This window comes from Physella acuta, unplaced genomic scaffold (genome assembly GCF_028476545.2).
Source record: "Physella acuta isolate Inbredline_101_S28 unplaced genomic scaffold, ASM2847654v3 ptg000245l, whole genome shotgun sequence".
In the NCBI taxonomy this organism is placed as follows: domain Eukaryota; kingdom Metazoa; phylum Mollusca; class Gastropoda; family Physidae; genus Physella; species Physella acuta.
The window spans coordinates 296,135-311,201 of NW_026731764.1; the positions used below are offsets into that span (position 1 = coordinate 296,135).

The window sequence follows — 15,067 nt, forward strand, 5'->3', positions numbered from 1 at the left end:
GAGGAGAAAAAAAAACAGAAATGCACGATAATGATTCAGAAAGTGATCATTTTTATTGCTTGATATAATTGTAATCAAAATATATCAAACATGAAAGCTAGAGATCTTCGGTCTTACATAACTGATGTCATGCTTTTTAAAGATTTTCCACCTCATCACGCATCGTGACAAAATGTCAGAACAATCAAAAATGAAGTAATACTTAAGAAATTCCTACAAGATAGATTATAACGGATTGTGTTCGTGCTAAACGCAGTTCCCAAGGGAGGTGCTCATTGTAAAAAATAAAAAGCTCAAATATTATGCAATGGACATTTCGAAAACAGAAAATAAAATGAAAATGAAAAAAAATGCGAAAACAGAAAAATACATTTAAAATATATGCTCTTAGATCTATGCTCCAATATAAAATTCTGCACACGGAGAAATGCGCATACAGACCAAAAAAATACACACAGAAAAATGCGCTTAAGAAATTTATGAGATGCATTTTATCTTTATTATAAAAATGTGCAATAGTCTATCTGAACAACGTCTGAGCCTAATAGACGTAGGTGTGTTCTGGCATGCTTTGGTAAGTATGTTTGTGTGTCTGTATGTCTACATAACATTTTCTAGCACCGCGGTTTATTTGTATATTAATTATTATAAATAAAAGTTAGGCCTAAGCCGCCTATAGGACTTAAATGTCATTTATAAGACTACCCAAATGAATCTTAAATGTCATTTATAAGACTACCCAAATGAATTTTAAATATATCATGTATAAAACTACCCAATTGAATCTTGCTACAGCCACTGTTTACACAGACCTTCATGGCTTCTGACATTCAACCTGTGTTTTCATTGATATTGTTGCAATTCGTGTTAGTTAAATGAGCACCACATTAAAAATCTTAATTAGTGTCTAGGCGTAATTGTGTTATTGTCTTGAAATAATACGCAGACGTTTTATTACTTTTGCTAAAAGATCAATGCAGTTAATGTTCCTTTGGTACAAAGTAGCTCAAGCTTTTTGGTGTTTTAAACAATATTTTGTAGTTAATGCAGTTACATTTTTAAATAGTTTATTACACGGAAGTTTTAAAGTAAGGCGTACACAAAAAATTAAAATGGTCCCTACTGCATTTGTTATAAAATGCACACCATCGACGTTTAATTATTTGGAATCATAGGAGTCGTGCATACGAAACATGTACACAAAAATACGAGGCATATACACAAAAATACGAGGCATGTACACAAAAGTTTAAAAACACTAAATATCTGTTTGTTTCAGTTCCTAACATTATTTCTAAAATGTCAAAGTCTGTCTTCTAATTTTCTGTACACTCCCACCCCTACCCCCTTACATAGCGTCACGTAAGTCAGGACTACTCTCACTACTTCCATTCCTAAGAGCGTGACGTCATTTATAGAGGTCATTTATAGATGACCCATCCCCCCCCCCCCCCCCCCCCATAATAGAGAAAACTGCACGCCATAACTATATTAGAAATATCTTTAAGAAAAATAAAACCAGACAGAAATATATTCTCTTTTACTGATATTAACTATTTTAAAAACTAAAAACAATTGAATGAGTTTAGCATGTGCTTTTGTGAGCAGCTTTCTCTGTGTGCGTAGGTTATCAATTATTTGTTTGAGCAATTTCAGTTTGCGTAAGCCAGTTTTAATTTTAAGTGAAATCATATGTTTGTCCGTCTTTGTATTTATCCGTGTATTGTGTTTGACTGTTTGATTGTGCGGTTTTTTGTCAGCAATTTTCCAGTGCGGTGTGTATTTTTTCCGACACAGTACCTGTTGTTGTTTGCGTTTTTAATTCGTTGATAAAATGCTCATATCAGTATATATTGCATCTGTATGTTTGTATCTGTAGATTAAACTTTTGTGAAGTATGTTCTGCAGGAAAGTTATGTCATACAGAGTGAAGAGTGACTTAATACTGACTCAGCGGCATAGGGAGGGGGTTATTGGAGAGGCTAGGCCTAGAACCCCTCCCCCCCCCCAGCCCCTCCCCAATTGACCTCTAGCATTTAAATGGTCTTAGATTAGGTTTTCAATGATAATAAACTCTTATCACTTTCTGGTTATGATTTAAAGTTTTGAATAACTTAAAAAATAATACTTTACATTCTTAAAAGTGCTATTTAGTAGGGTCTTTACTAGGTTTATTATACAGGCATATACATATAGGTATATAAAGCATACTTGTGTAATTATGTAGGCATACGTGTTAAAATATAGGCCTAAGCATACACATATACATATATATATATATATATATATATATATATATATATATATATATATATATATATATATATATATATATATATATATATATATATATATATATATATATATATGTAACTAGGGTAAGTTACGAGAAGTGAAAGACTAGATGATTGTGATGATTAACCTTTATTTATTGTTTATTTCTTTACAGACTTTTGAGGTCTGTTGGGAATTCGTTTTAGTTTTCAAGTGTTCAGTTTTAGTTGTTGATTTTATTTGGTTTTGCTGGTACCACAATAAAAGATCGAACCTACCATTGAGTAGAAGACAAAAGTGTTAACTTCATTGGTTACATATATATATATATACAGGGGCGTAGCGAGGGGGGGGGGGGGGCGGGGGGTGCGGACCGCACCGGGTGACACCATTTAGGGGGGTGACACCAAGGCAAAAAATAGCAAAATATATATAGAAAAACTTGAGGGGGATGCAAATCGAAAACTTGAGGGGGGGGGTGCAAAATCGAAAACTTGAGGGGGGGGTGCATATCGAAAGTTTGAGGGGGGGGTGCAAATCGAAAACTGGAAAGTTTGTCCCCGGGAAGGGTCGCAACGCCTCTGGGGGGGGGGGGTGACACTATTAAGTGCCGCACCGGGTGACACCCGACCTCGCTACGCCACTATATATATATATATATATATATATATATATATATATATATATATATATATATATTATATTATATTATATTATATTATATTATATTATATTATATTATATTATATTATATTATATTATATTATATTATATTATATTGTATTGTATTGTATTGTATTGTATTGTATTGTATTGTATTGTATTGTATTGTATTGTATTGTATTGTATTGTATTGTATTGTATTGTATTATATTATATTATATTATATTATATTATATTATATGTATGTATAAGGAGAATAAATGTACACTATGACTATGACTAATCCTGTCTACCCTACTGTTACATAACACAAGATAAAAAGTCCTATTGTATTTTACTGTCTACTCACTAGGTCGAATTATGACAATGTAAACATGGCAGAGATCTCTCTCAGTATTGCTATAGTGTGTTTGGTGCTCGCTCTTGCTACTATAAATGGTGAGTTTATTTATGTATGGTTCCTGTCTAAACACACACACACACACACTCACACACACACACATGGTATAACATGGCCGAAATCTCCCTCAGTATTGCTATAGTGTGCTTGGTGCTAGCTCTTACTACTATAAATGGTGAGTTTTATTTATTTATGCTTCCTGTCTAAACACACAAACACACACAGAAACTCTCATACACACACACATGGTATAGCATGGTCGAAATGGTAGAGTGCACGACTGCTAACCCGATGTTCTCGAGTTTGGATTCCGAGTTCGAGTCTACCCAGCTTTGGTGGGTACCTGACTCACGTTTAGGAAAGTAAAGACGACTGGGCTGACCACACCATCCCTTTATAGATGTCAGAGAACATTTATCTCTGCTTCATCTACCCCAGGCTCGAAAGGTCAACATGCCACTGGGAAAAGTTTGAATGCGATTTTCAATCCGCACTTCAGATATTTCTTGTCTTAACCATTTAGGCCCTTTTATTTCATTACGTTTTACTTTACAGTAACAGTTGCTTTGGCATAATCGTTAAGCTAATTTAACATTCGGCAAAAAATTAGACGATCCTGCTTTTTTAAAAATGTTATTAATGTCTAGGTGGTCGTCTATAAATGACGTCACACTCGTAGGGGGGAGTGGAGTCCGTAATTTTGTGACGGTGTGTGATGAGGGGGAGGGGGGGGGTTCAGATGTTGCGACGTCACACTTTTGCATTATAAAAAAAAAATTCATAAAAAACGTTTTAATAACAAGCTTGTATGTAATAATGCACTAAAAAGTAGAAAATAAATTCTTTTGCATTATAAAAAAGAAATGTTACAAAACGAATTTTAGACGTTATTTCGCTATTTAGAAAACTGTTTTAATAAATTGTAATAGGAATTGATTAAAATACTCTATTTTGACAGAGTTCAGACAAGAGTTTAGAAAAATATCGATGTTTAAAAAAAATTCAACTGCAATTTTGAGTGGGGGGGGGGGTTGTAGGCTGAGGTGTGACGTCATTTTAGGAGGGGGTCTGGCTTTTTGTGACGACGTGTGACGGAGGGGAGGGGGAGGTAAAAATCGTCCAAAAACCGTGACGTCATTTGTGGATGACCCCAACTATGTAGCCTAGTTAATAAAATCTTTCTAAATGTGTTCCTCAGTTGATGCGATTGGTTGTTTTGTGTGCACGTCAATCAACCACAACGAACCAGATTGTGAGGACACATTCAACAACACTGGCAAGTTTTACCGGGACGACTGCTGGGCCTCTCGTAGAGGGCGGGTTGGAGAGTTCCCCGCTACTCAATGCATTAAAATGGTCGCAGAAGATGGTGAGATAGCTCCAGATTTTAAATAACTTTATTGAATTTTTCAATGTGAATTCATTTATCGCAATTAAAAAAGTTTTCAAAGCTATAACCATACATAACAAATGTTGGTCCATGAAAGTGATTAAAAAATTAATTAAAAAATGTATTTCAATAGGCCTACATAATAAAAATACAATATTTATTTTGGCCCCTAATATTAAATAAATTTAATATTTATACTAAAAAAATTAATAATAGTTAGTACTAGATCTATATCCTTTAGTTTAGAGTAAATTAGAGTGAGGTTAATAAAAATTGACTCATACAATTAATTTAATTAATGAGATTAATATTTTGTAAAGAATGTAAATATAATATATTACAGGATAGAATTATAATATTTTTAAAAAATTTCAGATTAGTTATTGAAATTTTTAAAAAGAATACTGCATATTTTAAGTGTTCTAGCTAATTATATATGAAATTGTTATATTTAAAATAAGGTTTTTGTTAGTTATTTAATGTTACAGTTGTTTTGAAACTGTCTACTACACTTGAATGTTTTTAGGTCAATAAATAAATTAAAAATGTTTAAAACCAAATTCATTCAATCATTTAATAATAAACTAACAGCAACTTCTTGTTCAACAGCAAAAATAAATTTCACGATTGTGGTGCGGAGCTGTGTGGTGGATGATGGCGGAACCAACTCCGAGACAGAGATTGGAAGACAGAGCCACTGTGGATGGATGAAAGTTATCCAATACAACAATAAAAGAATGAGAGGCTGTATACTTAGCTGTGATAAAGATGCTTGTAACCATGGAAACAGAGCCCAGCTTTCTTCCATCCTAACTCTCATTGCTGCTGTCATTTGCTGTTTTCTCCAGGGAATCTTGTGAAGATGGTGTGTCTTTTGGTCAGGGGAATCTTGTGAAGATGGTGTGTCTTTTGGTCAAAGGAATCTTGTGAAGATGGTGTGTCTTTTGGTCAAGGGAATCTTGTGAAGATGGTGTGTCTTTTGGTCAAGGGAATCTTGTGAAGATGGTGTGTCTTTTGGTCAAGGGAATCTTGTGAAGATGGTGTCTTTAGGTCAAGGGAATCTTGTGAAGAAGGTGTGTCTTTTGGTCAAGGGAATCTTGTGAAGATGGTGTGTCCTTTGGTCAGGGGAATTTTGTGAAGATGGTGTCTTTTGGTCAGGGGAATCTTGTGAAGATGGTGTTTTTGGTAAAGGGAATCTTGTAGATTTGGTGTCTAATTGGGAATCTTGTGGGCTTATATTATGTTTGTGCAATAAGAATATTTTGGGCTTTTAAAGTTTTTAAAATCCATTACAATTCTGAACAATGATGATTTTTTTTCTGTACTTATAACCATATAACAGTATCTTATAACAATAATTCATTATATTCAGTTTTCTAAAAAAAAATGCTTTTTGTGTATTGCTCCTCATTTGACCATTATCAGTTGATGAAAAAGCTGTGTATTATTATACTTTGATGAAACAACCATTTATGATAATAATGTTGATGACACAGCCATGTTTGGTTATACTATTGTTATACATCTGTGTATGATTACACTGTTGATAACACAGCTGGTATATGGTTATACTGTTGATAATACAGCTGGTATATGGTTATACTGTTGATAATACAGCTGGTATATGGTTACACTGTTGATAACACAGCTGGTATATGGTTATACTGTTGATAATACAGTCGTGTATGGTTATACTGTTGATAATACAGCAAGCTTCTACTGTGCTGTGTGTTGTACATCTTTGGTCTGAGTGCTCTGGTTCACAAACCAACATGGCTTGGTCACAGTCCAGTTGTTTATATTTATTTATTCAAATATTTGTCTTCTTACTACCATCTTTAACTGGTTATTTAATAATTTTGTTAAATTAATCAAGTTTGTTGTCATTTATTCAAAGCACATGCATTTATTAATGTTGTTAATTTATTCATCTTTAATAAGTGGACTCACTTGCTTTATAATCAGCAAAATATTGATTCACTGTATATTTTTTAATTTACCTATGTACTGTTACAAATATAGCTTTGGGCTAAAATTGAATACTATAATTTAGTTGTAGACATGAAAAATGAAATATTTTTTTAAATTTTGGTATTTGTGAATTGTTTATGAATATTTATAGTATTGTGATATTTATCTATGTGATTCATGCTAATATATTTGTAACTGCATTATTACAAATAGTTTTCTTAGTAGAATATTAATTTAAATATTTTTTTAAATATTTCAACAATAAATTAAGACCACAAATTATTTTCCAGTGTAGAATTATAATGCTAAGTTTTAAATTACAGCCTTTTTTTTTTCTAACAATTATTGTCCTTGATATAAAAATGGGAAATAATTCCTGCTGGACTATTTTATGCAAAATAATTCTTGTATGCAAAAAAAAAAAAATTTAAAAAAGAAATATAATACTGTCTTATTAATAACAGTTCTTAAATATTAGCAAATAATTACTTTAAAAATGTGAGATTTTTAATGATGTTGATTTTTACTTTTATCTCAAAGACATACTTTTAAAGTATACCTTTCAAAAATATATTGTATTATTACCAAAAAAGAATCAACTTTGTAGTGTAGTTTTTTGTCTTGGTCTAGAGAGTTACTTAAATTAGATTGGATTTAATTATTATGTACTTAAAAAATAACACAAATTTTTAATTCTAGATACATTTTTATTAAATAAATAGGAGAAAACAATTATAATAATAAGTAGCATTCAAATATATACCATAGTCATTACATATATAAGACACAGTTAATACTGTTGTAGTGGGAAAGTGTATTTCTATCTGCGTTGAACTCTTAAATATTGTAACAAAATACTGTTGTTTAATCACAGTTGTATATCTCAACAAAATACTATTTTTTTTTATCACAATTGTATAACTCAATTTTAAGGATTTTGTTTAATGAAAATTATATTTCAAAATTAAAATGTTATTACTACAATTATCTTATGTTTGTTTTATTTCATATCTGAAGCAAAATTACTGTTTTTTATTCAACATAAATTAATTTAAGTACTACAAATGAAATGAAAAATCAACTGAAAAGTAACCAAGAACTATTCAAACAATTTTTTTTCTAAAATACAGTATTAATAGTATTTTTAAATTATAATTTTAAAAAATAACATTTGTAAAAAATAATTAATTCAATTCAAAATATAAGAGTTATGTATCTGAGTTTATTCATATTTGAAAATGAAATATTTAGCATCAAGCACACAAAAAGCATAGTTATCACTAACATGAATATTTTTATATTTTGTGAAATAATAGAAAAATAGGTTACGAAATGGCTCAACTGTTAACAGCACTAACATAGTTCAACTTTCATCTTATTTACAGATCAGCATTATAAAAGAAAATTTAAACTGTTTAAGAAAAATATAAATCCTTCTACTGTGTGATCAACAAGTTTGGCATGCCATAACACACTGTGTTAAATGCTGTCTTCTGTGTCGTTTTTTGGTTTTTGACTTCTGCAGAATTTCCCCTACTTTCTTTTGAGCTACCAACAGATTGTTTTCTTTTGTCTTGAGCAGGAGTTTCTAGTTCATTGAGAGAAAAAACATATTTTATTTCAGCATGAGTTTCTGGTTCATAGAGAGAAAAAACAGGTTTAATTTCAGCATGAGTTTCTAGTTAATTGAAAGAAAAAACAGGTTTAATTTCAGCATGAGTTTCTAGTTAATTGAGAAAAAAAAACATGTTTTTATTTCCGCATGATTTTCTAGTTCATTGAGAGAAAAAACAGGTTTAATTTCAGCATGAGTTTCTAGTTCATTAAGAGAAAAAACAGGTTTAATTTCAGCATGAGTTTCTAGTTCATTAAGAAGAAAAAAAACATGTTTTTATTTCAGCATGAGTTTCTAGTTCATTGAGACAAAAAACAGGTTTTATTTCAGCATGAGTTTCTAGTTCATTAAGAGAAAAAACAGGTTTAATTTCAGCATGAGTTTCTAGTTCATTGAGAAGAAAAAAAACATGTTTTTATTTCAGCATGAGTTTCTAGTTCATTGAGAGAAAAAACAGGTTTTATTGCAGCATGAGTTTCTAGTTCATTGAGAGAAAAAACAGGTTTTATTGCAGCATGAGTTTCTAGTTCATTAAGAGAAAAAACAGGTTTAATTTCAGCATGAGTTTCTAGTTCATTGAGAAGAAAAAAAACATGTTTTTATTTCAGCATGAGTTTCTAGTTCATTGAGAGAAAAAACAGGTTTTATTGCAGCATGAGTTTCTAGTTCATTGAGAGAAAAAACAGGTTTTATTTCAGCATGAGTTTCTAGTTCATTGAGAGAAAAAACAGGTTTAATTTCAGCATGAGTTTCTAGTTCATTGAGAAGAAAAAAAACATGTTTTTATTTCAGCATGAGTTTCTAGTTCATTGAGAGAAAAAACAGGTTTAATTTCAGTATGAGTTTCTAGTTCATTGAGAGAAAAAACAGGTTTTTATTTCAGCATGAGTTTCTAGTTCATTGAGAGAAAAAACAGGTTTTATTTCAGCATGAGTTTCTAGTTAATTAAGAAAAAAAAACATGTTTTTATTTCCGCATGATTTTCTAGTTCATTGAGAGAAAAAACAGGTTTAATTTCAGCATGAGTTTCTAGTTCATTGAGAAGAAAAAAAACATGTTTTTATTTCAGCATGAGTTTCTAGTTCATTGAGAGAAAAAACAGGTTTTATTTCAGCATGAGTTTCTAGTTTATTGAGAGAAAAAACAGGTTTTTATTTCAGCATGAGTTTCTAGTTCATTGAGAGAAAAAACAGGTATTATTTCAGCATGAGTTTCTAGTTAATTGAGAAAAAAAAACATGTTTTTATTTCCGCATGATTTTCTAGTTCATTGAGAGAAAAAACAGGTTTAATTTCAGCATGAGTTTCTAGTTCATTGAGAAGAAAAAAAACATGTTTTTATTTCAGCATGAGTTTCTAGTTCATTGAGAGAAAAAACAGGTTTTATTTCAGCATGAGTTTCTAGTTCATTAAGAGAAAAAACAGGTTTAATTTCAGCATGAGTTTCTAGTTCATTGAGAAGAAAAAAAACATGTTTTTATTTCAGCATGAGTTTCTAGTTCATTGAGAGAAAAAACAGGTTTAATTTCAGCATGAGTTTCTAGTTCATTGAGAGAAAAAACAGGTTTAATTTCAGCATGAGTTTCTAGTTCATTGAGAGAAAAAACAGGTTTTTATTTCAGCATGAGTTTCTAGTTCATTGAGAGAAAAAACAGGTTTTATTTCAGCATGAGTTTCTAGTTAATTGAGAAAAAAAAACATGTTTTTATTTCCGCATGATTTTCTAGTTCATTGAGAGAAAAAACAGGTTTAATTTCAGCATGAGTTTCTAGTTCATTGAGAAGAAAAAAAAACATGTTTTTATTTCAGCATGAGTTTCTAGTTCATTGAGAGAAAAAACAGGTTTTATTGCAGCATGAGTTTCTAGTTCATTGAGAGAAAAAACAGGTTTAATTTCAGCATGAGTTTCTAGTTCATTGAGAAGAAAAAAAACATGTTTTTATTTCAGCATGAGTTTCTAGTTCATTGAGAGAAAAAACAGGTTTTATTTCAGCATGAGTTTCTAGTTCATTGAGAGAAAAAACAGGTTTTATTTCAGCATGAGTTTCTAGTTCATTGAGAGAAAAAACAGGTTTTATTTCAGCATGAGTTTCTAGTTCATTGAGAGAAAAAACAGGTTTTATTTTAGCATGAGTTTCTGGTTTATTGAGAAAAAACATGTTTTATTTCAGCAGGAGTTTCTAGTTTATTGAGAGAAAAAAACAGGTTTTATTTCAGTAGGTGTTCCTGGATAATTCAACTTGCATAGAATGAGAATATTTTAATATCTGTTTTATAAGCTGGGCATTTTATATATACTGTTATTTTATATTATTACGAACTCCCTTTAAAATTTGTATTTATTTTTTATACTGTTTTTGGCTTAACAACTATCAAATTTGATGCTGATATAGTTTTTTAAAATAATAGTAACTAACAATTACCTGATAGTAGGTTTAAAGCAATGGATTTTCCTCTTGGATTATCATCTTTAAAAACAGAGTAAAAATAAAAGATAAAACTGAATACCACGAAAATGTTCTTTGTGAGATTTGTAGACAAAAACAATGAGTGTTGTAAAATGGTTGATATATTATTATTACTGGGATATTGGGATGGCATGGCCTAGCAGTAGAGAGCTAGAGTGATAAACCAAAAGTCTTGAGTTTTAATCAGTAGAATGTCTATGAGTCCACCCAGCTCTTATGGGTAACTAACTCACAAACGGAAAAGTTGATGATGAATATTTCTAGAAAATGTTTAGTAATCAAACTGATACTATCAGCTTTGCTTTACATGGTCACATGGTTAAGATTAGGGTATGTGCTAACACTAATGTCTACAGAGATACCAATAATATATATATATATATATATACATATATATATATATATATATATATATATATATATATATATATATATATATATATATATATATATATATATATATATATATATATATATATATATATATATATATATATATATATATATATATATATATATATATATATATATATATCCCACAGTCACACAACTGCTGCCTAGTAGTTTGCCCTTAGATAGACAAAGGGAATGAAAACAAAAGAAAAGCAGGCTGAGAGTTAACAGGCAATATGTCACATAACATTTGACAAGTAATACTAATTGTGTTGTGTATTGCATTCAATACTTTAAATAAGTAGAAAAAGAAGAATTATAGATATGATTTATATATTTGTGATTTTTAAAAACTCCCTACCTGATTGATTCGAGGCATTGGATTTTCTTCTTGGTTTATCATCTGAGAAACAAATTAAAAATAGAATATCAAAGACTGAATGAGGTGAAATGTTTTTGCATTACAATAAATGATGCAATACAATAAAAGGTGAAATACAATAAGTGGTGAAATACAATGAATGGTGAAATACAATAATAGGTGGAAAACAATAATTTGTGAAAAAACAATAAATGGTGAAAAACAATAAATGATGAAAAACAATAAATGATGAAAAAAATAAATTGTGAAAAACAATAAGTAGTGAAAGAACAATAAAATATTAAAAAGTCACAAAATAACACATAAAAACATGTTTTAGAGTGGACTTCATAAGAATGATAGCAATTGTGCTTCTTGTTTAGCCCTACTATGATAAGTTCCTGAAACAAGCTGTAATGTTAAGTGTGGACCTCCAACCTCACCCTAACTAAATTGGTTCAAGGTTTGTTTACATCAAGCTAATCTCTCAATTTCCACCTTAGTAACCTATTTGTTTAATATATACAACTTGTGTAGAATGAGGATGTTTTAAAAAAACTTTTAAATGAATAGTTACTTTAGTGATTATTTTATTAACTACAGCTAACGAATTGACAATCCCATTTTGTTGATATTAGCTCCCAAAGAGCTATCTAATTATTACAGACACAGTTTATCATAACTGCAACAACCCCCTACCTGTTGACAGATTTGAGACAATGGATTTTCTTCTCACTTTTTCATCTAATTAAAAATTGTAAAAATAGAGGATCAAGCAAGTGAATGAGGAAAAATTTCCTACATTACTCTGATTGGAAAAAAACAATGAATGGTAAAATATTCCAATCCATACAGTATTGCATCAATACATAACCACAAATATCCCAATCCAGTAAGTATTGCATCAATACATGACCACAAATATCCCAATCCACTAAGTATTGCATCAATACATGACCACAAATATCCCAATCCACTAAGCATTGCATCAATACATGGCCACAAATATTCCAATCCACTAAGCATTACATCAATACATGACCACAAATATCCCAATCCACTAAGCATTGCATCAATACATGGCCACAAATATTCCAATCCACTAAGCATTGCATCAATACATGACCACAAATATCCCAAGCCACTAAGCATTGCATCAATACAGGACCACAAATATTCCAATCCACTAAGCATTGCATCAATACAGGACCACAAATATCCCAATCCAGTAAGTATTGCATCAATACATGACCACAAATATCCCAATCCACTAAGCATTGCATCAATACATGACCACAAATATCCCAATCCAGTAAGTATTGCATCAATACATGACCACAAATATCCCAATCCACTAAGCATTGCATCAATACATGACCACAAATATCCCAATCCAGTAAGTATTGCATCAATACAAATATTCCAATCCACACAGTTTTACATCAATAAATAACCATGTAGTTGGAATTTGGGTAAGTACAGAGTAATCAAATAATATGCTGTGTTGTAGCTCTTTTGAGCTAAGAGAATCTGCCAGTAATCAAAGCAATTTTAACTAGAGTATAGGGTGAAATTGGTGAGCTATTGCTCTTTAGACAGAGTTAATGTTCATGGTATCTCAGGAGTGGTCTTGTTTTTCATCTACAAGAGTTCATTTTTCTTTCCTTCAAAAACATGAATCACCATATTTCTCCATTACTCCTCCATAATTATTTGAATAAAATGAAGCCCTATAACAAAAGCTTTCAGTCCAATGGCTATTCAATAACATCAAGCTTAATTGTTATCAAAATAGCATAAAGCACCAGCTATTAAAATAGCTTTAAGGTCCATAACTATCAAATAACATAAAGCTCTATAGTATTTACAATTAACTTGCTATTGAAACAATCTTAGTAGGGTTATCTTATTTGGAGCTGGTGGTGAATAAAGCAGAGGAAGTAGAGTTCATCTGTTTCTGCAACCTCAGTATATAGGGATAGTGTGATCAGATCAACGCACAGTGCCTTCTCTGTAGTTATTATTAGCTTGGTACAAATTAGAGCTGGGTGGACTCAGGGACATGGTGCAGGATCCAAACTTAAGACTTTCTTATTAGCAGTCTTGCTCTCTACTATCCCACCACACAGTCCATAGTTTTAGTAGTGAATACATAGGACTGATAACCATGAAATACTGACTTGTTCACGCCATATACACCCAGTTCCTGAAATAAATTCTAGAGCTTGGTCCTTCTACAACACTATAGTTTACCTGCTGGCTTAGCTGGGATCTCTGACAACAACTTTTCTTCCCTGTCCATTGCTTCTCTGATCTCCGGATTCTGGAGGTAGAAAAGTGCTTGGCCAGATGTATAGCCCCTTTTGAGCAAATCTGGAAAAATATTTGTTCAAAAACAATTGCATTTTAGCTGTGGTCTTGGTTTAACTAATGTACAAAACTTTGGACTAGGAATAATAAAAGAAGTCTTTAACATTAACAGTTATTAACCATTGAAGTAATAGATTGACCCTAAAGTTGCTAATGTAGCTTTAATTTAAATAATTTAGTCAATGTGGTTTTTCATTTTAAAATTAAGTTTCATTTACACCCCACAAATTCTGTAAACTAACAACTTGGTATAATATCCGGTGATGTCCTTTAATTTTAAAATAAACTTAAAAATGTTTATCTTTTTTACACAACTGTAAAATGCTTACATAGGCTAAATTATGTGAGCCATAAAAGACAAATTTAAAACACACAAAAAATTGAATACAAAAGTTATCCCTTACATTCCATTGTTTTCTCAATCTTGCCAGAGTTGTCTTCTAGTGTGGTGTGCCACTGGTTGCCAATGATGCACTTGACGCCTGCTAGAGTGGCTAGCATGGCCAGCTCAACTGGGGCTTCTAGGCTTAAGGACACTGGACTGTAGAACAATTTGTAAGAAATAATCAACTGGGGCCTCTAGACTTAAGGACACTGGACTGTAGAACAATTTGTAAGAAATAATCAACTGGGGCCTCTAGACTTAAGGACACTGGACTGTAGAACAATTTGTAAGAAATAATCAACTGGGGCTTCTAGGCTTAATGAAACTGGACTGTAGAACAATTTGTAAGAAATAATCAACTGGGGCCTCTAGACTTAAGGACACTGGACTGTAGAACAATTTGTAAGAAATAATCAATTAGGTCCTCTAGGCTTAAGGACACTGGACTGTAGAACAATTTGTAAGAAATAATCAACTGGGGCTTCTAGGCTTAAGGACACTGGACTGTAGAACAATTGGTAAGAAATAATCAACTGGGGCTTCTAGGCTTAAGGACACTGGACTGTAGAACAATTGGTAAGAAATAATCAACTGGGCCTCTAGGCTTAAGGACACAGGACTGAAGAACAATTTGTAGAAATAATCAACTGGGCCCTCTAGGCTTAAGGACACAGGACTGTAGAACAATTTGTAAGAAATAATCAACTGGGGCCTCTTTCATGCATCTTTTCAAGATAGGTTTTCTGATTATCTATTTTACTCTAAAAATTCTGTATGA

General features: G+C 31.4%; 2 protein-coding genes across 13 annotated transcripts in view; one reads left to right on the forward strand and one right to left on the reverse strand.

Moving 5' to 3' along the window:
- LOC131938479 (uncharacterized) overlaps positions 1 to 7,055 on the forward strand; it is a 43,551-nt gene extending 36,496 nt beyond the window's left edge. The window contains exons 2-4 of the mRNA XM_059296536.1: positions 3,290 to 3,375; positions 4,536 to 4,706; positions 5,337 to 7,055. Coding sequence (XP_059152519.1) covers positions 3,312 to 3,375; positions 4,536 to 4,706; positions 5,337 to 5,587 — 486 coding nt within the window. The 5' untranslated portion in view covers positions 3,290 to 3,311 and the 3' untranslated portion in view covers positions 5,588 to 7,055. The remainder of the gene's footprint in view (positions 1 to 3,289; positions 3,376 to 4,535; positions 4,707 to 5,336) is intronic.
- A 244-nt stretch (positions 7,056 to 7,299) lies between these two features.
- LOC131938470 (cilia- and flagella-associated protein 46) overlaps positions 7,300 to 15,067 on the reverse strand; it is a 56,047-nt gene continuing 48,279 nt past the window's right edge. For 8 of the 12 annotated variants that reach the window (XM_059296523.1, XM_059296524.1, XM_059296515.1 and 5 more), the window contains 6 exons: positions 14,309 to 14,445; positions 13,788 to 13,907; positions 12,234 to 12,278; positions 11,535 to 11,576; positions 10,736 to 10,780; positions 7,301 to 8,286 (listed from right to left, as the gene is read on the reverse strand). In XM_059296523.1, coding sequence (XP_059152506.1) covers positions 8,135 to 8,286; positions 10,736 to 10,780; positions 11,535 to 11,576; positions 12,234 to 12,278; positions 13,788 to 13,907; positions 14,309 to 14,445 — 541 coding nt within the window. In that variant the 3' untranslated portion in view covers positions 7,301 to 8,134. Of the gene's footprint in view, positions 8,287 to 10,735; positions 10,781 to 11,534; positions 11,577 to 12,233; positions 12,279 to 13,787; positions 13,908 to 14,308; positions 14,446 to 15,067 lie in introns of all 12 variants that reach the window. The other 4 variants (XM_059296512.1, XM_059296518.1, XM_059296517.1 and 1 more) reach the window with 4 other exon arrangements.